The sequence below is a fragment of the Hevea brasiliensis genome, chromosome 13 (genome assembly GCF_030052815.1).
Source record: "Hevea brasiliensis isolate MT/VB/25A 57/8 chromosome 13, ASM3005281v1, whole genome shotgun sequence".
Lineage (NCBI taxonomy): Eukaryota > Viridiplantae > Streptophyta > Magnoliopsida > Malpighiales > Euphorbiaceae > Hevea > Hevea brasiliensis.
This window is the reverse complement of record NC_079505.1, coordinates 71,183,341-71,206,783: the sequence shown is the minus strand read 5'-3', so window position 1 is coordinate 71,206,783 and position 23,443 is coordinate 71,183,341. Positions and strand designations below refer to the sequence as shown.

General features: G+C 31.8%; 2 protein-coding genes across 2 annotated transcripts; both read left to right on the top strand.

The window, feature by feature from the left end:
- Positions 1–8,559: 8,559 nt before the first annotated feature.
- LOC110648032 (ferredoxin--NADP reductase, root isozyme, chloroplastic) lies at positions 8,560–14,792 on the top strand. Its single transcript, XM_058132190.1, has 7 exons — positions 8,560–8,829; positions 9,052–9,108; positions 10,857–11,189; positions 11,700–11,919; positions 12,296–13,014; positions 13,051–13,975; positions 14,706–14,792. Exons 1-5 carry the CDS (start codon positions 8,803–8,805, stop codon positions 12,793–12,795), a joined length of 1,137 nt encoding a protein of 378 aa, XP_057988173.1. The 5' UTR covers positions 8,560–8,802; the 3' UTR covers positions 12,796–13,014; positions 13,051–13,975; positions 14,706–14,792.
- LOC110648035 (ADP-ribosylation factor GTPase-activating protein AGD12) lies at positions 13,915–20,589 on the top strand. The gene is made up of 9 exons (XM_058132191.1): positions 13,915–13,975; positions 14,706–14,789; positions 16,112–16,193; positions 16,497–16,572; positions 17,847–18,010; positions 18,276–18,411; positions 18,802–18,921; positions 19,340–19,435; positions 20,158–20,589. Exons 2-9 carry the CDS (start codon positions 14,759–14,761, stop codon positions 20,437–20,439), a joined length of 987 nt encoding a protein of 328 aa, XP_057988174.1. The 5' UTR covers positions 13,915–13,975; positions 14,706–14,758; the 3' UTR covers positions 20,440–20,589.
- The last annotated feature ends 2,854 nt before the right edge of the window (positions 20,590–23,443 follow it).

Below are 23,443 nucleotides of genomic sequence, written 5' to 3'. Positions count from 1 at the left end.
TTCATAAAGTCGATCCAACAGCGTATTTCCGGGTGTCTATTGAGTTTGCTGACCGAATTGGGGTGGTTTCTGTCCAAAAGATCTACCTCTACCTGATTTGCATGAGTTAGATCCTCCAAAATGTTTTCTCTTTCCTGACCCACTATCAGGAACTTGATCAGTAGTCTTTCCAATCTTCTCTTTCTCTTCTATGCTCTTTTTAACTGACCCTTCCAACTCACTCCTTTCAAGTTCTAAAGCTTGTGAAATCAATTTAGAAAAATTCTGGTGTCGGAACCCCACCACTTGCATTCTCAAAGTAGGCTTCAACCCGGTCTCAAACCTCTTGCATCGGTCTTTGGGGGTGGTGACCAAGCTTCCGACATAGTAGCTTAGTCGAGAGAAATCTCACTCATACTCTGCTATAGTTCTGTCCTTTTTCTTCAGACTTAAAAACTCTTGCAACTTCATATCTACATAGGTGTTAGGGACCCATTTCTGCCTGAACTCTCTCAGGAAGTCTGCCCAAGTGAGGACTGGTGGCTTAACCAAGCTATGGGGGATGGTCTTCCACTATTCATATGCATCCCTTTGCAAAAGTGAAACTGAATATTCAAATTTTAATTCTTCAGCACATTGCAATTTTCTGAAAACCCATTCCATCCTCTCTAACCATTGTTCTACTTCCAGTGGATCCACTGTTCCTTTGAATTCTGTAACCCAAAATTTCATTAATTTTTCATATTACCAAGCTGGGGGTTGTGGTTGTGCTGCTGGGGCTTGCATTTAAGCTTGTGTTGGCAAGTTTCCCGCCATTTGTTGAAACAGCGCAGCTATCTACTGTGCAAACTGAGCAGGAACTGCGGTGCTTAAGGAGGAGCTAGAGTGGCTGACCCACTCACATTCTGGAGTGCTGGGGCTTCCCTTTGCACCTCAGCCTCAACAGACTATTCTACGAAATGATCTCCTTCTTCCATTCCGATTCCAGAAATTTTCTACCCCCTGATTACAAACACAAGGAGTTTGACTTCCGTTAGTTCATATTCATTATGTAAATATGTCATATGTATCAATTTAGGACACTTGAGTAGTTGTACTTATCAAAGGAAATATTCACATGCATAGTCAAAATCATTTCAAAACTATGCTCTGATGCTACTAAAACATGTCACACCTTACCCCTCCATAAAGCATAACATGATCCCGTAGCATACTTAATGAATTACTGAACTTCGCCTACCGATAACCCATTACATACACTACAAGGGATTTTAAAATAATTTTACTTCTTTTTGAAGGTGGTGAGCACTTTTAACGGGTATTAAAAACTTTTAATTAACGTTTAAAGGCTAGGTAAAATTTTTGACAAATTCTATTTTTCCACAAATTTTATAAAATTTTTGGCAGAGTACCGGCTGTAATTGAGAAAAATAAAAAATTTAACCTGTTGAAAAGCACTTCCAAATAATTCACTTTATAAATGTCAACCACCAAATAACTCAAATCAACCCAAATCCACTCAATCTCCACAATTCATAGTATTTTCAAAATAATTAAATAAACCCATTCACTTTGCATTTAAAATATTTAAATGTACATTCACAATTGAATTTACAAACATAAAATCTCAAAAATAATATTATTATTACAAAAGTATTGTACAACTGCTCAATTTTATAAATATACATATGACAATACCATATTTACATCAACCAAATCACAATGGGTATAAATAAAATACCCATACAAAAATCTTCAAACTGTGCTTCCCTATTATTGTAGCAGCTGACTCTGCTGCTATGTCTTTTTCCCTATCTGTGACAGTAAATGAAGCTATCACTGAGTATAAATGCACAATAAAATTTAAAATACTGTAAATAAGACATACATTGACAAATCGTAATTGAAATATTTTATAATTATGTTTCACAATTTCAAATCATATTTTAAATATTTCACAATTTCATTTCTCAATTTCCAAAGCTCATTATAACACAAATTTAGTCAAACAGTTTAATAAACACAGTGTTACCAATCAATAACACAACTTAGGTCATGACACAAAATTTCCAAACATGCCGTGTTATACACCACGACAAGGTAAACTTACCCCACTAATCGAAATCAATGAGGGAGGTGGCTTGCTAGCTAATGAGTACTCATCCAAACTCACCTCAGACTGGCAAGCCAGAGAGGGAGAAAAATGATCAAATATCAAACTCAACCCCGTAAACGAAGGAGGCACATAGTGGTATTACCATGCCAAGTGTGAATCAAAATTAATTTGAAAATCATAATATTCAACATTTAAATATTTCATACAAACCACAAATCATATTTTATCTCAAAATTTCTATTTACAAAGTAGGCAACACAATAATTTTCAAATAAATTTCCAAAAGCCAAAACAATTAAAAACTATTCATATTACATATTAAATCAAATTTCAATAAGAAATACTTAAATAAGTTTATTGTGCACAAACCTCGTAAATAGTTTTTTCTTATTTCACTCCTGTCTATTCCTTTCCTCGAAAGGCCATTTTTTCACTGAAGCACACAATTAAAATGTTCTAATATTTATCCAAATTATGTTTAACCAAAATTTTAGCAATTGAAATTTGCATTTAAACTTTACTTATATAATTCATAAATTAAATTCTTTGTGTTCTTAATTATAGTGGTTACTATTTATTTGACCATTGGGTCAAAATGTTGACTTTTTCAAACTAAATAGGTATACCAATTCTCATTACACCCACATACCACATTTTGGGTGCTTAATTTGTTGGTCTTAGTTGTCATTTCAATTTCTAAGTCTCCTAAGAGAAAATTCAATTTTTCAGTTTTGGTGCCTTGTATTGTACTATTCTATTGGTCTAGTTATTGTGAAAATTTGACTAAGTGTTATTCATAAATGTTATTCCTTATTGTCTTATCTTTAATTCCCTTTTTGAATCACTCCATTTGGAGTTTTGTAATCCAATATATGGTCATTTGAATAGGGCTGGCCAGATTGATATTACCCAGAATTTCTGGGCACTTTATTGTTTCTGGCAGTTTTAGACAACTGACTTTAGATGGCAATTCACTTGGTTATGGGTAGAATTTGGGTTGGTGTTCTTCACGAAAATTGTAGTGCTACATCGTACCTTTCCAATGCCATAAAAATCAGGTCATTTGGACATGTCTAGGCCAAGTTATGGACAAATGAACAAACACTGTTTATTTGGTCATTTTGGTACAGTGGCAGTGCATAATATCCAGATTTGACCTAATTGTTCACTATATTAATGTCATTTTCTAAGCATAGTTTCTAAATAAAAAATTTGTCTTTATGTGTCTAATTTCATTCCCAATTGGCCTCACACCAATTGGGTTGGTAAAATTTTAGTTTTGATCCCTAGAAGGGACCTAGGTCAAACTGCCAGATTAGGACCCTTCACTAATCCGAATTTCATTTCATTTTCACTCATTCAAACACATCACAATTGGTCACAATTGACCATTTCTAACCTCAATTAGGTCAAAATACATCAATTTACCAATTTCTCAAATTTTTTCCTCAAAACCCTAAGGGTCAAGAACCCTAATTATGTAATTCATGCAACTAATGAGATTAAGGTGTAAAATCAACATCTATACACTAATCTAAGATTAAATATACTTTTAATTTCATCAAACTAAATCAAACCCTAGTGGATTTAATGGTGGCCGAAATTTTCCCATGGTTCAATTCATAGAATTTTTTAAAGTTTTCATGAAATTTTATCAAGCATAACTTAAATTCAATCAATTTTTACTAAAGAAGAGGATTGAATTACATGCCTCACATGATGATTTTGAACTTCCAACTCTTCAATTTTTTCTTTAATTTCACTTCTCCCAATCTCTTCCTTGAATTTTAATTTAAGAACTTCTATAAAATTTCTAAGGGATTTATGGGGTGTTTTAAGGTTACAAAAGCTCAAAGGGAGCTTTAATGGAGGAAAGGGAAAAATTTAGAGAGAGAGGAGGTAGAAGGCCATTCGGCCAACAAGAAGATATGCCCATTTTTTTTTTCTTTTTATGTATTAATAATCCAAAATTGACTTAGTCAAATTTCTAATTAAATAAAATTTCATTTATGATATCATGGTGATGTAAATTGGGGTGATATCATTATTCTTTATTTTCCTTTCTTTTCTTTTTCCTTTTCTTTTTCCACATTTCTTTAATTTATTTCTATATTCCAAAATTTTTATTTCTTCAATTTTATTGGACAGTTAGGTCAGGAGTCACCTCCAGGAGTGAATTAACCAATTTGCCCCTCGCTGGTCCAATCCGATTTGCAAGTAATTCGATATTTCTTTCGAAGTCCTGACCTAATTATTTGACCTATTTATTAGTTCTTTTCTGTGGTTTTCTCTTTTCCACTAGGTTTGCAATAGTCCATAGGACCGCGGCGTCACAATTTCCCGTTCAAAATTTGAGTTGGGACTGACCTCGCAGTCACTTCCCGAGAAGGTTACTCATCATTGTGACCATCGGCTCATTTAACTTTTATGCTTTGTTTTTCTTATTTATACTTCACTATCTGGTACTCACTATTTATTTCCATTCAGGGCTTTTATAGATGTCTTAAACATAATTCTAATCTTCTTAATTATCCGGACTGACACCTGTCACCGGAACAATGTAATTTATCAGGTTATGCAAATAGGGGTATTACATACCACAGTATCAATAGCTTAAATTATTAGTAGAGGTGTAATTCCAACTATTTACTGAAAAAGATATAGGTAGGATGCTAGTCTACCTGACCAACAACTTTCATGGTAACAACTTTTTGAAAGTTGCATCCAAAAAATATCATACATGGTCAAGGATGGAACCTATGCTTAACCAAGGGGAGCATTAGGCTCCCTTGAGTTTTCAAAAATTTTTAAAGGTATAGTCGTAACTGTTAGTAGTATGCCCTAGAGCATATCATTTTATATGTATCTTGTACACATTTTATTAATAAAAGGCAATTTCACTTTTCTGTTTACATAATATATTTATGTGTAATAAAAAAGGTCCATTGATATTTTATTAGAAATTCTATTCTTAAGTTGTTAAGAATATGAGTGACAGTATTTCTAGCACAAGGTATCATAAATTGGTTCACAAATCGATGATACTTCACAAATGACATGACTTATCCAGAAATATTGTAATCACGTTGGTTCTCAAGGTATTTATATAAGATATAAATAAGATAGAGTAGTGAGTCTCATGCCACATAACAAACATGATAGGCACTTATACATGATAAGTAGGCCGAACTAGTAACGCTTATGACAAACACATGGAGTTTACTCTTGTCAATACATTGTCATATATCATATTAGTGCATATAATCTTTAGACCTGAGATAACACAGTTATCTTGAATATAGGTGGTTTGAGTTTGATACTGCTTTCATACTTGTACTGTGTATGGGTATATGGGCATGTGTTGGCTCCTACTAGTTATATATGGAGATAGGTGTTGATCAAGATGGAATCCGTTACCTTAAGTAAATATGGATAAAATCCTATGTTCATTTAATTGTTCTTGATGTTTCAAGTTCTGGAGACAGAATGATTTAGTCGAAAAGAGTTTACGATAAAAATCTAATTAATCAAGAACTGGATTTAAAAGAGAATATAATATTCATAGCAAATGGGGTTTAACATTAACTATGACTCCAGCACGAATTGGGATTCTGTAACAGAGAGATTCTAGTGCATGATAATATATGATTAAAGGTTCATTTAAGGTATTCCTTATTACTGATTGGGTGGCCATGGCATACTATGCTAGATATCAACCATGGTATATGAGACGCCTGAAATGATTTAGAGAAACCATTTACTATAAGAAAGAGTTCTAATGATATTAAGAGTTAATATCATTTCTCATTGCCAATAAGTAATGAGCCTAGTAAGTCACACATCTACACAAGCTAATCACCATTTAAAATGTGATTTAATTGATTAATTAAAGGGTTTAATTAATTAATTAAAGAGGTTTGATTTGCAATAAGATTACAAAGTCCCTAGCATAACTTGAAATCAAATCTAGGTTATTGGATGTATAGTATAAATTAAATTTGTATTTAATTCGATTAAATATAAATCTAATTATGAGAAATTAATTAATGGAGATTAATTAATTAATTAATTTATATTTGATATAAATTGATTTAAACATGATAAATTATAATTTTGGGTTGAGAACTCAAATTAAAAAGTAAGGGCAAATTGGTCTTTTCACATGGTGACATGTGGCACCATGAGATGGTGACACATGGCACCATATGATCTTGCCACTTATCTTCCTATGATGGAAGACCACATATCATGATTTAAATGGAGCTTGACACTTGGCTTCATAGGATTAAATCAAATAATAACAAGATGAGATTTTGTAATAATATGTGGCAAGGGAGTTAGGGTTTGATCTAAGTATATAAAGAAAAGTTATAAAAAAAATTAGCCACTCACTCTTCCTCTCCAAAAGTGGACAGCAACTTGCAGTGTCTTTCTCCTCTCTTATTTTCTCACTTGATTCAAAGAGAAATCTCTATTTTCTTTGAGTTAGAATTGCTAGAAAAGGTTTCTAGTATCCTAAATACCCATTAACCTTCACTAAAGCAATAAACCTCATCTCAAAATTAGTTGACAAGGCTTGAGAAGCCAATCTAGGGGCTGTCATTGCTACTTTGGAATGTGCTTATGGTGGACAAACTAGAGAGACAACATTTGGGGTCCTAAGAACATTCTAAGATTGCATCAATTGTGCATCAAGAGGTTAGTACCTAAAAATCTCTCTTTTAGTTAGGGTTTAATTGAATTAAATGTTAATTCATAATCTTTAATGGCAAATAAAATTTTAATGCATGTTAAAATATGTTTTGGTATGCAATTGGGCATTAGAAATTGATTAGGTTCATAAAAAACTTGATATGATGCATGTAACCTTAGAAATAATTTTTAAAATTCGAGGTTCTAATACTCAATGATCACACTTCCACTCCTTCAGTAACTTCTTCAACAAATCAATGTTCTTGATCATTTCTATATAAATATCATAGGAGCGTTGAGCCCCATAAAATTTTAATAAGTATTTTAAATTTTTTCAATGGGTATAAACATAGTTGTAGTTTTTCAAAAATTAATAATTTTCTATGATTGTCTACCAAATTTTGATGGGGCACTAAACTCCAACATTAAAAAATTTTTAGAGGTTTATTAGTAATTTTATACAAAAACTCTAAAATTTTTACAACCTTTTAAAAGAATGAGTTCTTTTGCCTAAATTATTAAATGGAAGTTTAGCTGCACTTTTTTTTCTTATCATTTTCTCATCAATTTAAAATTTTAGTGGCTTTATGCTCATAATCTCATTACTATTATTGGAATATATCCCTTGCTATAATTTCATCATACTCAAATTTTATATATAAAAAAATATTTTATAAATTACAACTATGTCATTTATTTTATTTAATTTATAATTTTAATTAATTTTATTTTTCATAATTACTTTAAAAAAATAAATTTGAGATAAATTAGACAATTTTTTTTATTTAGGCTCTCAATATATTGTAAGTTCAATAATTTCTAATATTAAGCATTTATTGTATATATATATAAAATTAACAACAATTTCTATTAATTTTTATCAAATCAATTTTACTTTTAAAAATATATTTTTTATATTATTTTTACAAATTAAATATTTTAATTAAACTCTTTAAATTGAATTTCTAACTCTGTATAAATATTATTTTTATAAATTATATATTTTAATTGAATTCCCTTAAGTGTATATACTGTTGGGTCCAGGCCAATAGATCAAACTTTGCACAACTAATCTTCAATTCCAACAAACAACAATGTAATCAGATGATGTTTAGGTAAAATTAATTTCTCTCTCCAACAAATTTAAGGGCATATTTTTCATGTCGATTTATTATTTTATTTTATTAGTTAAAAATTATATAAAATTGATTTAAAATTAATTTCATGTTTTTTAAATATTCTTTTAGCTATAAATCTCAATATCAAGTCTTATTAAAAAAGAGTCAAGCCTCCATTGATGAGTAGATGGCTGCTTTGAATGAAAAATGAGAAACGATGAGAGGCAGAACCTCTTTCTTGACTCCACATCTGGTACAACTTATTATTTATTAATTATTACAGTCACCCTTGGCTGGCTGCTCTCTCCAGATTCTCTTTCACTGTTTTCACAAGCTGACAAAATGGGTTGGCTTATATAAAAGTGAATTTAACAATTATTAGTTAAAATATTGGGAGACCCATTTGTTAGCAAACTGATATTTCTATGTTTTATTATATAATAGATAAGTTTATCTGAATGTAAATTATATAAGTTTAATTATTATAATTTTAACATTGATTTATCTTCGTCATTAATTTTGCTTGAATAAAAAAAATATATCTTTAAAATAAAAATATCCAATAATTAGATTAGTTAAAACAGGAAACATTATATATATATATATATATATATATATATATATATATATATATATATATGAAACAATAATTTTCTATTAATTAAATTAGAGGAGAATAAGATACACCGAAGCTCTAGAGTAACTCGGGGAGGCAGAGCAGAGGCAGAAAGAAAAGCCCAAAGATCCGCCCTTTGCTGCTCCCCAAAGGATCACACTTCTCCCAGTACCCCATCAGTCCAAGCTCCCCTTCTACTTCTTCGTTCGCATGATCCAATCTTAAAACCTATAAATCAACTAAACCCCAGCTTATTTACAACGTCTCCATCTGTTCTGATCATGGCCCATTCGGCAGCAGTCTCGCAGGTCAAACTAATGCCTGAAACTCTTTGATTTTATCGAAAGATACTTTCTGTTTGGTTGAAAGGAAATTGATTTTTACTATTATGAGTTTGTTACCCATTTCTTCCTTTCTTTGCATATATACGCTGTTGTGTTTGGAAGCCACATGGCTGATTACGTATTGGAGATTTATTCTTAACAAAGTTTTTTTCTTTTTTTTTTTTTTATTGTGTGTGTGTTTTGCAGGTCTCTTTTGCTGTTCCTGTTGGGAGCGATTCCACTCTAAGAAGATCAGTTCTTAAGGTAATTAGTTCACTTGGTCACAGTTGGAAGATTTGGCCGCTTGGCTAGTGCTTTATGGTGACACTTTTATCAGTTTTTTCTTCCTGAGCATGAGCAAGTGCTAATTATTTTTCCCTTAAGAAAGATGAAAATTTTCTTGAACTGCGGTGAAAGTTGGATTCTTTGATTTTTAACAATTTCAAATGATGAAAAATTTGGATCTGTAAGCTTGACTGGACCCATTATTGCAACTATCAGAATTTATTGTTCGTGTTCAGTTTTTTTTTTCCTTAAATCTTTGTACTGATGACTGTATCACCGTGTCGTATTTCATGCTCACCTCATGTTAATAGGGTCTAATGTCCTGCACTAAATTGTGGTTTATGCTTTGAATATGATATACAACAGAGGGTGCATCGGATGTGGGTGACATGAGGGGTCAGTAGCACAGTTGAGTCTTTGAAATAATTTAAGGTTTTTTGTTAGAGATGGAGAAGGGTATCCAAAAAAATCCTAAGATTTGTTCCCATCGCTTTTTTCTTCCTCTCTCTTTCATTTTTAATCGTTTTATGATGTTGTGTTGGATCAAGTTTGTAGCTTGTTCCTATGATTTGAGGCTAGCTGCATTCCTAATTCCAAGGAGCATGTTGGCTTGATCCTGAAATGGAATGAAATCAGAATTCTAGGATAGATCTCAATTCTGTTTTATTATTTTGTATGCAAGGAAAAGTGTCCAGCACCATGATTTAGGTGGAAATGAAAACACTTTCAAGTGTAACTTTTAAAATTTCCTTTGAGTAGTTTGTGGCTCTGTCAGAAATGGTATTGGAATGGTTATTCTGAGTGATTTTACTTCCATTTACATTCCATTTCTGGGATGAACTAACAAGCAATCCCATCTTATTTTTTTCTTATTTCTTTTTGGTTTGTTTGGAGGGTGGGGAGGGGTAGTTGCAGTTGGAATGGTTTGGAAAAATGAAATTTTAATTAGATTGCTAATTGGCCGAAAAATTGATTTGTGGAGACCTTCATTAGTAATTATCAAAACTTTAGGCCTAATAGAAGGGGGAAAGAGGGGAAAATTGAATTTGTGCCTTTAGAACTTCTTTTTCACTGGTTTTTGTTGCTTCTGAATAATTGTTTAAAATACACCTGTTAATTTGTGCGAAGGTTTGCATTGAAGGCAGCCTTTTCCTTTCATGACCATGTCTAAAATTATTCCTTAGGACGTTTGGATATCAAGATGCACTGCTTTGTTTCTTATATGCATTCTATTTGAATGTTCCTTAAGTGCTTTTGCAGTCTGCACCTTTTTAGTTGTTAGTCAAGTAATGTAAGATCCTCAGTTAATTAAAGTTGCTGGCCATAATCAAATTGCTATCATAACAAGAAGCTGGATTACTGAACAATCCTGATTGAAGAGATCTTGTACCCGTGATTGACCTATTTCATTAACATCCCAGGAAGTATAAATGTGTAGATTCATTTTCTTTGTTTGATACAAGAATTTTCTTGACCACTTTCAACTATATGATAAAGTTTAATGGAAAATATACTTTGTTGATTCTTATGTGAGCAATAGTAATTTGCTTTTGAATCTTTTTTTGGTATATCTTTATTGGTTGTTGCTTTTCACAGTGCATGTTGGTGCAATTCTTAAACTGATGTACTAACAACATGCAAGGAAGGGGGAATAGTCACCAAGTCTATCATATGTTGTGTATGTACTAAATTAGTTCTCAGGGAATTTGCACTTGTTTTTGTTGCAGCCACGCAGTATAAGCTTCAGTGATAAATCATGGGTCCCTTCATTAGCTTTGGATTTGAAATCAAGGAATGCTCGATTGCAAAATCATTACATAGTATGCATGTCATTGCAACAAGCCAGCAGATCTAAGGTTGCAGTTTCACCTTTAGAATTTGAAGATGCCAAAGGGCCTCCATTGAATTTATACAAGCCCAAGGAACCTTACACAGCAACCATTGTCTCTGTTGAGAGGCTTGTAGGACCAAAAGCTCCTGGAGAAACTTGCCATATTGTGATTGATCATGGTGGCAATGTTCCTTACTGGGAAGGACAAAGTTACGGTGTTGTCCCTCCTGTAAGTTACATTATTTATCATCCCTTACTCTTTATATGCCATGCTTCTCTTTGATAGTCATGCTAAGCTTTTCACTCTTAATTGGTCACTTCTTCCTCTTTTAGGTAGCATTGGTTTAGCTGGGGGATTTAAAGGACTTTTAATGCTCAAAAGCTCTTTTAGTCTTTCCTTAATGGATGAAAATTGACTAGGAGAAATATGCATAATTGCATATGCTCTCCTTGTTCCAAAACTTTTTCCTTACTAAATTATGGTAGCCTGTCTTGTTAATTATTGGCTTCCAGTTTGGTTGAGATTTTTTTTTTATTCTGATCTATTTTTTGCTTTTTTTTTTTTTTATTCTGATCTATTTTTGTTGTCCATTCTTTCCAAAGTCTGGTCACAATTTGCTACCTTAATGCCTCATCTGCTTCTTAGTTTGTGTTGGCATTTTGATGTGCAAATTATGATATTACTTGTATTGAATTTTCACAATTGATTTTATTAATTGAACATCTGTTTCTATTGTAGGGTGAAAACCCAAAGAAGCCAGGGGCACCTAACAATGTACGTCTCTATTCAATTGCATCTACCAGGTATGGAGACAATTTTGATGGCAAGACAGCTACTTTATGTGTTCGTCGTGCTCTTTATTATGATCCTGAGACTGGAAAGGAGGACCCTTCAAAGAGTGGTATATGCAGCAATTTCCTTTGCAACTCAAAGCCTGGGGATAAAGTTCAGATCACTGGTATGGCCCTACAAATTTTGCAGAAATACTATAAGAATTGCGAAATTTCCCTTAATCTTATCTTTTATTTGTTTGTTTACTTCACATGTTGTATTGTTATTTGTTTAGTCTAAATTTTACCTTTCTAAGCAAGCCAGTGAGTCATGCAGAATGCATGTTTGTGATGCATAATTTTTGCCTTTGCATACATGAGCAAATGGATCAGCCAGGAATGTGTTTGTTTAGGATTTATATTGGGGGATGGTGGATGTGGTTTTTGCATCATGGGTAGCAATCAGCAGTGCTTTATTCTTTTTTGTTTAGTCTAAAGTTCAACTCAAGTTGAGTTGAGTTGAGTTGAGTTTCCTTCTTATTTAACGCTAGAATATTTTGGCAGGACCTTCTGGCAAGATAATGCTTTTGCCTGAAGATAACCCTAATGCCACGCACATAATGATTGCAACTGGCACTGGAGTGGCTCCATTTAGAGGATACCTCAGACGAATGTTCATGGAGGATATCCCTACTTTCAAGTTTGGCGGTCTTGCTTGGCTCTTCCTTGGAGTAGCAAACACCGACAGCCTCCTCTATGATGATGAATTTACAAAGTATCTTCAAGACTACCCAGATCACTTCCGCTATGACAAGGCACTCAGCAGAGAACAAAAGAACAAGAGTGGAGGAAAGATGTACGTGCAGGATAAAATTGAGGAATACAGCGATGAAATCTTCAAACTCTTGGATGGTGGAGCTCACATTTATTTCTGTGGGCTCAAGGGAATGATGCCTGGGATCCAAGATACACTGAAGAGAGTTGCAGAGCAGAGAGGAGACAGCTGGGAGCAGAAGCTCTCACAGCTCAAGAAGAACAAGCAATGGCACGTGGAGGTGTACTGATTTCGCATATTATTAAACTCATTTTTCCCATTCTTCCAACGAAAATTAGCAGTCCGTTCCTCAGTGAACGTAGCATTTTTCAATTGTTTTGGTTAGCTTAGCATGAACTCAGATTAACTGTTACAGTTCATCTGTATTGTTAAATAATGAAATGATTCTCATGATTAGAACAGATTAAGAATCCTTTTGGTTTTATAGTTGTTAAGATTCTTGTACTAGGTACCCTATGAACTGGAGTTAAGATTCTTGTACTAGGTACCCTATGAACTGGAGTTGTCTTTGCCTTCACAGGCGTAGTTACCTTTCTTGCCAATGCAATAGCAGGTGAAGTAGTCTCTTCTCTCAGTAGTTGGAACTGGATATTTATGATGGTGATCTCCAATAGACAGGCTTTATTGGTCCCTAGTCCCTACAGAGAGAAGCTGACCTCTTTTCAGCACTTGTAGTGATGTTGAAGCATATCTAACTCTCAATTGCAATGATGTGTATGTGTCTCTTGTGCTCTTCTGCTTTTAGAGCATTGCCTCATCGTTTTTGTTTGCCATTTTTGGTGTGTCAAAAGAATATTTAACTAAAGCCCTTTCATCATCCAGCACAACACATGGGGCGGTCGGTTCGGTTTTGGTTTAAAGATTAAGGTTAATTGAGATTGAATTAAATGATTCACTCTGATTTGAAATTTCATTTTAATTCGGTCTGATTTTGAATAAATAATAATTATATTTTTAAAAATTTTATATTTTTTAATGAAAATATTAATTTTTGCTTGAAATTAAATCGAATTAAACTTACTGATTTTAATTAGAAAGTGCGACGCTTTTATTTCACTTTCACAACTCATACTGGAATCTTAACGGCCACAGTTTTGGCAGTTATATTGCACTTGTCATAATTATTACTCACTTCGGCCCTTTTTTTTCCCTAAAAAAACAAAAATAAATAAATAAAGCGTTGCGTTTGATTTTGATTGTGATTTTGATTTTGATTTTGCTTGGATGTGATGGCAGCGGGATGGGACGATCATCATTCCCTCCTCTGACCACTCCTATTTATTCTTCTTTTTTAATATAAAAAAAATCTCTCTCTCTCTCTCTCTCTCTCTCTCTCTCTCTCTCTCTTTCTGGGTGAAAAGGGGATTTGGATTGCAAGTCAGATTTCAATTCCTTCACAACTTTTGCTGGTGAATTCCATTTCCTTAGATCTCTTTCTTTCATTTTTTTTTTCACTCGGTTTTCCTCCTTGTATTCTTCTTTTGCTGTTTTTTAATCTTTCAATTCTTCTTTCACTTTACAATATATTTTTGTGCATGCAAATCTACAATTTCTGACTCCTTCGCATTGTATATTTATATTATATTTTAAATCAATTATTCGATTGAAAGCCATTCTCCGTTTATTGAATTTTATTGTTGTTTGGATTCTGAGGAAAACGGATAAAATTGGAAGAAATTTGCTTTTCTTCTGTCCTTTAGGATTTCCCACATTTGGTCCGCAGCTAAACACAGCCTAATTTTTTTTTTAATATGATTTTTGTTTTGTTTCAGTTATTAGTTAATTTACTCGCTCCATTTCATCCAGCAACTAACAAGAGATTGTACCTTATTTTTGCTACACTAATTCATTCAGTTAACTATTATGTGATTGCACAGGTACTTATAATTAATGATCTCCAACGCCTCTTCCGAAAATTTTCTTAATTCATAATTTTTTTGGATCATGTTCTAAGTCATCATTTCTACTTCAGGCCATTTGATTAATATGATTTAGTTGGATTCTTTATCTAGGCTACAATGCAATGATTGTTGGGTTCTTGGCATGAAGAGATAGCTCTTCATTATGGTTTTCAAGGATTTGCATATTTCTTTGCTCTGAATTACCTTCTCAATTTTATGTGGGGTCATTTTGTTGTAGACAACTTGGCGGAAAAAAGCTGTGTTGGATGATTTTTTGTTGTCAGTAAAGCAATGAGCCGCTCGTCAGACCTGCCTGCCTCAGGTATGCTTCTAAGCTGTGATGAGTCAATGTAATAGTGATAGTTCTAATAGTTATCAACCTTAATTGCAATAAGCCAGTAAATATGATTTGAACTTTTTTTTTTTTTGTTTTTACTGTTGTAGCTACGAATTCTCAATTTAGAAGAGTTAACTAGACTTCTGCTTGTAGGATTTCATCACGTGAAAGCTTAGTTTTCTGTTATTCATTACAGTTGGCTGTTCTGCAAAAGGAAAATAAAGCCTTATAAGGCTCTAATGACCTTTCACAAATTTTATAGAACAGCTTATGCTTTTGGGTAATCAAGCATATCATGGAGAATCTGTTCAATAGACGCAGATCCCATTAGGTCAATAAGTTTGTCAGCTTTTGTGCCTTCTCCATCTGCATTTGATGCAGTGTTGCAACAAATGTTGAATTCTTTAGTTTAAGAACATAATGATCTATGGAAACTTAAAATCCCTTTCTTTTTCATTGCTCTTTTTTTTTTATCAAGTTCCCTCAGTCTCCAACTTTCCTTTTCTTTTATGATCTGTACCAACTCTGATGAACATAAGTTAAATCATTCTAATGTTTTGCAGAAAATTTATGCAATTACTTTAACAACATAAGGAATTTCCAATTTGCTTGAATTGGAAATTGGATTTTAGATTGCTCATCTGCATATGTCAGATTGTGCAGAATAAGATTCAATTCAGGCAGCTCATGTATTTACATTTTGTGAAAAATTTGAGATGCTATGCATTGCATGCAGAGTTTAGTATTTAATAGCTCAAGGAGACAATGGGACTGGTCAACTTGCAGTTACTCTACAAACAATGATGCTTCATAGGATGAATATCATGTTGGTGTCATCTTTCAGCCCATAACTGATTGGTTATAGTGCTACTTGTCCACATAAAAAGGGAAGAGGATCAGAGATCATTCTTCTGGTTGTTAACTATTTAGTGGATTCTTTGAAAATTTGAAATTACAATGTACTCTTGTAAGATTTGAGAGGAAATCAAAGGGGGTATATCGGGTTGATTCATATTGTTTTTGTTCGGCTATTCTTTCCCCACCTTCTTCCTGCACTCGTTGATGAAATTGGATATAATCATAATGTTTCTTTCTTGTTCTCTATAAGATGCTTTTAAAAAAAAAATGTTAAATTATTCATTTGATTTTTTTTTGAGATCAATACATATTTAAGATATAAATACTTTCTGCTGTTTGTTCTATCATCATGAAGACAATGGTTTATCATTTTTGGCTTCTATTCATTTGAATTCCTTGTTTATTATTTGCATATTTATCTTCATTTTTTAAAATTTTTTACTTTCCAGGTAAAAGAAGATTAAAAGAATTATTGCTACAAAGTGATAATCGCTTCTGTGCTGATTGTGGTGCTCCGGATCCTAAATGGGCGTAAGTTGAATATCTTTAATACCTTCAGATAGAGAATAGACTTTGCAATAAATATTCATATATGTGGAGTGGCTTTTTTTGACATCCCAATGGGTAAAGCTGACCTTTTGTATGGGGGTTCCCCTCAACCCTTTTGTATGGGGGTGGGAGGGTTTTAATGGGATAGAGGAGCACTAATGCATAACTTCTTAGGTTCTGAAAATATCACATGATTGAAGGAATATAAGGATCAAAAAGCTCATGTTATCTGATTTGTACATCCTTTCAAGTGATAAAGGACTTGGTTGACAACCTTATCTTCAGGTCTGCAAATATTGGAGTTTTTATTTGCTTAAAATGTTGCGGTGTGCACAGAAGCCTTGGTTCTCATGTATCAAAGGTAAAACTCACTTTTTGTCTCCATTTTTATTATCTAAATTTTGGTCATGCTCCATTGTTGCTGTCATAGTGGGCACACGGTTTGTATTTACTTGCATGTCATAGAAAATCTATCGATAGTTGAATTATCAGTATATATTCATTATGGGTTGCATTAACTTGCGTATTTTAGAAGATTCAATGATATTAAGCGGTTAAAACATGCAGAAGCATATTTGGATCCAGGATATAAATTAAGTAATACAATAATGTTCTATTTCATTAATTTTTCTACTCTCTTATATTCTTAATTTTGGATAACAAAAGAAAATTTTTTGAAAAAAGGAGAGTACAGCCTGAAGGATAAGATATCCCCCTATCAAATAACCAAAAGAGACAAACAGAAAAACTAGAAACTAAAAAAAATAATCCCGTCCAATTAAGCTGAATAGCACTCAAGAGAAATCCTTTCAAAGCCTGTGAAGCAGTGGCCCACAAGGAACGTAAATAAATAACCCACTTATCCCGCTGCAGATTAAACAACAAGGCCTGATTTTTGAAGATACAAACATTCCTTGCACCATAGCACCTAAACAATGCAAATTTTGAAAGTAGTGTAACCTATTTTCTATCATGAAACCATACCTATTGTAAACCAAGAAAAGTCTGCTAAGTGTCTAGATATTTCCAATCTACTTTAAAACGTCAAAGAGAATTTTAAATAGCCAACCCACCTCACAGTGTGAAAATATGTTAGAATGATACTGACTGTGTTTGCAACCGACTAGAAACCAATCTCTCTTCTAAGTGTTCTATATTTAGCCACTTATAAAAGCATGTATCAGTCAATTGTGGCCTAAAAGATTTACAGTATCATGTTGTAGTTTCATTATTATTGTTTTTTTTATTTCATCTTTATTAGATGACTTCTAGGGTGTTTTTATTGGTTTTGAGGGATAAACCAAACTACCAAATTCTTCAATATTGAATCACTTACAAAGCATTTATCTGTCAATTAAGGTTTCTTATTAGTAATTTCAAATTTTTAGACAGCTTGTAGGGTGTAAAATATGGAAAACAAGCCAATCATTTATGTTCTTAGTTCTAAATGTTATCTATATGCAGATGTGTTGAAGTAACTGAATTGATGCCTGTATGATGCTCCTATAACTTGTGTGTGTTATTTTTGTCTTTGTGTTTTTCAGTGTAATGATGCTCACAAACTTTCTTAAATAGTTAAAACTGTTTAAATTTATGTTTCCTCACTTTGGGGCATTTTTAATCCGGATTGTGTAGGTTTTGTCTGTGACATTGGATGAATGGTCTGACGATGAAATTGACGCCATGATTGAAGTTGGAGGAAACTCGGCTGCTAATGCAATATATGAAGCCTTTATACCTGAAGGCATTTCAAAGCCGCGACCAGATGCAAATCATGGCGAGCGTATGAAATTCATCAGGTTAGAATGGATTTGGTTGTAGATTTATATACAAAAATCAGTGTTTAAAGTGTTCTGGGCTTCCAAACTACAATACACAGCTACACCAATTATTTATATGTTTATGCTTTTGTTTTAATTACTGTATTACTTGTATGGTCAGTTTGAGAGGTAAGCCACCATTACTGCAGCTTACATCTTGTGTGAGAGGTGCCAAAAAACAGTTATTGATCAATCATCCATTGGGCATTAGGTGTTTCCTTAATTATTTTCAATTTTAATGCAGGTCTAAGTATGAGCTTCAAGAATTTTTGAAACCTAGTTTGCGGATTACATCAGGAAAATCAACCCTTTCTCTTCAATCAAGTTTTTCTAGGAAGATTTTGGATAATTTTCGAATTACAAGTACATCACAGAATTCGGTAATTCTTTTTCTTCTTCTTCTTCCTATGCCCGGATTAAAATAGAGTTTCATATTATTAGAAAGTGGCCTTTTTTTTTTTTTTGTTGGGGGGGGGGGGGGGGGGGGGGTTTTTTTGGTTTGGGGGCAGGGGGGAAGGGGAAACAAACTTTTTAACCCACGTGTACAGTTATGCATTTCACATGCATCAGATAGGTTCTTTTAGCTCCACATTTCTGCATGGAAGTTTACCATCTGGAAGATATTTGAAGTGCTATTATACACAGGGTGCTGAATCATTTATGGTAGTTTGGCGTTAATAATAAGGTTGGAAAAATATTAGTTCACTATCCATACATTGGTACTCTGACTCTTTGAATAACTATCGCCCATCCAATGTTGAAATTTGCAGGAGGAAGGGATGGTGGAATTTATTGGGATGTTGAAAATCAGAATTAAAAATGGTACAAATTTAGCTGTCAGAGATATGATGTCAAGTGATCCTTATGTGGTCCTCGCTCTTGGGAAACAGGTTTGCCACTTATTCTTTTTTATATTTTCATCTTTTCATTTTCAAAGTCCTTGGTTTAGAGAAGGTTCACAATGGATTTTTTTAATTGTAATCTCATACTGATCTTTGGCACGTGCTGTGGGATTTCCTTTGCCCATTTTCTTTCTTGTTCACACATAGGTGTAAAAACCATTAATCATTTGGTTAATGGTTGACATCATGGTTGAATGACCTGTCAGGTTTGCTGAAGCTTGTCTGTGTGGAAGTTCATATTGATGTTGAGGAACACATGTTTTCACCTAGTGTGGAGTTACATGTCCATTTTGATGTTTCAATTCTTACTAGACAATTTGAATTCTCATTAAACAAGTGAAGAATTTTGCTGATCATGTTAAATAGTGCATTTTGCTGATGACAAAGTGGCTTTTTATGTTATTAGAGAGTTCAGACATCTGTAATAAGGAGCAACTTGAATCCAGTTTGGAACGAGGAACTCATGCTGTCAGTTCCACAGAATTTTGGACCTGTAAAGTTGGTAAGCTTAGTTAGCCTTTTTATATATAATGTTACAAATAGTTCTTTTTCTTTCCTTGCATCATTAATGATGAACATTGTTTGTCTAGTTGATGTAAGACCCTAGGTTTTCGTGTGTAGAAGAACCTTTGTTTCATAGCTGAATCCGTAGTGTACCATTTGAACTAAACTATAAGCTACTATATTACCTAGATACTAAATATCAAATGAGAATAAAATAAACTTATAGAGAACAAACCCTCTGTTTCCTTTCTAGAACAGATCTTCTAAATACAAGAAAATCCAAATTGATACACTAAATAATTCTTGAAATTTTATGTGGGCTGCCACACTAGGTTGTATACTTTTCAATGAAATGCTGTCTTTGTGATTTGACATGCTCTTCTGTTATGTGTATTTCAGAGATTAGTAATGTGTATGCACCATCATATAAGTTTAGTATGCAACACTTTGTCAGAACATGGAGAGTGACTTCAATTTGAATCCTGAAGTTTTATTCATGTCAATTCAAATCAGAAAGTTAATGAAAAGCTGCAATTAAAAATGCATCATCATCTAACTGCATCCAATTGTAATGAGGAGTACATGTGAACTGGTGCTCATTTTGTCAGTTTGGATGATAATCATTTCATCATCATTGTTCAATAATGAATTCATGGTTGTGCTAAGCAATCTAAGGTCATGGGCTATATGTTATGATCTTTCACATTTTCCATGTTGCAGGAAGTTTTTGATTATGACACATTTTCAGCTGATGACATAATGGGAGAAGCAGAGCTTGATATCCAGCCGCTAATAACCTCAGCCATGGCGTTTGGGGACCCAGAAATGTTTGGAAACATGCAGATTGGAAAATGGTTGAAATCACATGACAATGCCCTTATAGATGATAGCATAATCAACATTGTGGATGGGAAGGTGAAGCAGGAGATCTCACTCAAGCTCCAGAATGTTGAATCTGGGGAATTAGAACTAGATCTAGAGTGGATGCCTCTTGAACATTAGGTACTTACTAATACCATTTTGTTTACCCTTCCTTTCCAATTTAATAAGAATCTGTAATGTTGATTTGAGTTAATTCTATGGACTGCCAACATTTACTTTGTCTTCTTTCAATTGTATTCATTTATTAATGCTAGTCTTCTTTTCTTTTTCTTTTCTTGTTTCCCATGCTTCTTTTTTCTCAATTAATATATATGTTAGAATTTTACCTTTTATTACTATCATTTTTTTCCTTAATTAATTACATAAAATTATATCTTTCTTCGATTATTGCCATTACAAAAAATGTCTAGTTTTCTATGTCATGGGTTTGCAAGAAGAAATTTCGCAAATAATGAAGCTAGAAAAAATAATTTAATTAGATACTATTATTATTATTATTATTATTTAAGAGGGTGTTATGACATATTGTTTCAATTATATTCCAAAAAAGGGTGTTTATGTAAATTTAAATATAGTAGTCAATAAAAGAGTAATTTGATTGGTCTTTTTACACATTTAACACTATGTTTGGATCATGAATTGGGACGTTTCATATTATATAGTAAGATTATTTTACATTTTTAGGAAAATTATTTCTAAAAAATGGTGGTTTGGGGTTATAAACGATGGTTTCCCAACCATCATTTCAGCACAACTTTTCAAATCACTAAATTGGTGGTTTGGCATGGTTTAGAATTTTTATTTTTTCATTTTATCCTTGCACAATACATAAAATTCTAATTATATAACTTCAATATTATATATTTATAAGATATATTTAGTAATTAATTAAAAAGTATAAAATGTATTTTTAATTATTACTATAATAATATTATTTAAAAATTAATATTTTATTTAAATAAATATTTTTAAATCATTTCTATATTTAAAATAGTAATAAAAGGTATTTAAGTAAGTAATCTTTATATTTACTTTACTATACCATACTATCTAATTAAATAAGAAAATATTATTGTACTTCATCAAAACAGAATAAGGTATAAAAGTGGAGAGGTCTTGAATTCGAGTATCTGAATCTATCTATTTTAAGATTATTCACTTTTATGACAAAAAAATGGATAACCATCTCTCGCTATGTAGTCCATCAACTATTGTGCTTCTGCTTCCATAGAATATAAAAAATATTTATATATGGTATGAATGAAATATTACTTATAAGCTTTAGTTTATTGATATAAAAATCAAAGATTATGAGTTCTCAGTGTGATTGGAGATCTAATTAGGCATAGGCAAGGTTAGACCTGGCCAAGGTTGATTTAGAATCGGGCCAGAATCAGACAGATTTGAATTGGATTGAAACTGGTCAAATCTATCTTTGATTCGAACTGTAAATGGACGGGACTGTAATTGAATTGAAATCAAATTGGACTGTTTCGACTCAAACTTTTTTTTTATTTATAAAATTTTTAAAAATCTAAAGAAAAATGTAGACCATTTAATCAGAGCCTAAACCATTAGGGTTCATGATTCTGATTTTAGACCAGTTCAAACCAAAACCGTCCCTGCGGCCGGATCTAGACGGGGATAAACGGATGTCGAAAAAATTGAGAGCTCCACTGTCATTATCAATCATTGTCGACTTTTAACAGTACAATCCCCACTCGACTTTGCCAACTTCATTATCGGTGTTTTAAAAATCAAATTAAATCTGACAATTGTCCGTCCCTTTCTCTCAAACTATTTTTAGAGATTTTTTTTTTTCAATTTCAATTTTAATTTGAGATTCCTATTGCAAATAACAATAGCATTTATAAATTTCTTTATTTATTTTCAATTTCAACCTCATTTATTTTATTTTTTCTTGTTTCCTTTTTCTTTTTGTAAACAATTCTTTTCAAAGTATCATTATTAGTACAAATATATTTATTGCATAGCCTGGTTAAGTTTGATTTAGCGACTGAAGATATAATGTATAACTGCTTAAGGGTTAAATTAAAACGGTTAAAATTAATTTATAAAAATAAATTAATCAAATTATTTACATTTAAACATTTTATTAAATAATTGTTTAATTTGATTATAATTATTAACTTTTAAAAGAGATGGACTTAAGCCAATCAAAAGTGTGTGTATATATTAACATAAATTTAAAACTCATGTCATAAGATTTTCATAAAATAATTTTTTTTCATAAAGTAGTTAATTATAAAAACTTTATTAACTTAATAAAAAAAATAAAACTTCTTCTTATAAAAAAACATAATAATAAGTCACTTTCTTTTTTAAATAATAATTTATTAATTAATATTTTTCTATTTAATATATATTAAAAAATAAAATTCATTAATTCTAAAGTAATTTAGTACTATATATTATTTAATTTCTAATGAAGTAATATAAATGAATGATATATTAAAAGAATATTAAATAAAATTTATTGTTTTAATTATATTAATTATATTTTCTTAAATTATGTAGAAATGAAAGTAAGTTTACTTATATGGGTGGGAAAGATAAATAATTAGAATAAAATTTAAAAAAAATAATAATATTTACCATTTAATTTTTAACATATGCTTGTGATGTAGTACGGAAAATTATTATTTAGTTTTTTATTGTAACAAAACTAATTATTTAATTTTTTTATTTTGAAAAATATATTAATTAATTTTTATATTTTTATTTTATGTACTCTTTAATTCCTCCAATCATTTTAGATATTAATTTAAATTTTATTCGGTTTCTATAATTTAAAAACATAACTAATAGTCCTTCTTTGAACACATTAACTATTAGAAATTTTAATTTAGATCGACCAAATGAATCAAAGAGTAGATAAAATAAAAAATACAAAAAAATAATAATTAATATATTTTCTAAGATATTAAGGGGTGACTAAATAATAATCTTCCTTTAATGAACCCAATAACTTTGAAAAAACGAAAGATGAAAGTTCCATTTCTTGTTTCCCATGCTTCTTTTTTCTCCATTAATATATATGTTAGAATTTTACCTTTGATTACGATCATTTTTTTTCCTAATTAATTACATAAAATTATATATT

Coding starts and splice junctions, on each gene's coding strand:
- LOC110648032 (XM_058132190.1), top strand. CDS start 8,803: ATGGCCCATTCGGCAGCAGTCTCGCAG. Junction 8,830..9,051: donor ATTCGGCAGCAGTCTCGCAG/GTCAAACTAATG, acceptor TGTGTTTTGCAG/GTCTCTTTTGCTGTTCCTGT. Junction 9,109..10,856: donor TAAGAAGATCAGTTCTTAAG/GTAATTAGTTCA, acceptor TTTTTGTTGCAG/CCACGCAGTATAAGCTTCAG.
- LOC110648035 (XM_058132191.1), top strand. CDS start 14,759: ATGAGCCGCTCGTCAGACCTGCCTGCCTCAG. Junction 14,790..16,111: donor GTCAGACCTGCCTGCCTCAG/GTATGCTTCTAA, acceptor TTTACTTTCCAG/GTAAAAGAAGATTAAAAGAA. Junction 16,194..16,496: donor GCTCCGGATCCTAAATGGGC/GTAAGTTGAATA, acceptor CCTTATCTTCAG/GTCTGCAAATATTGGAGTTT.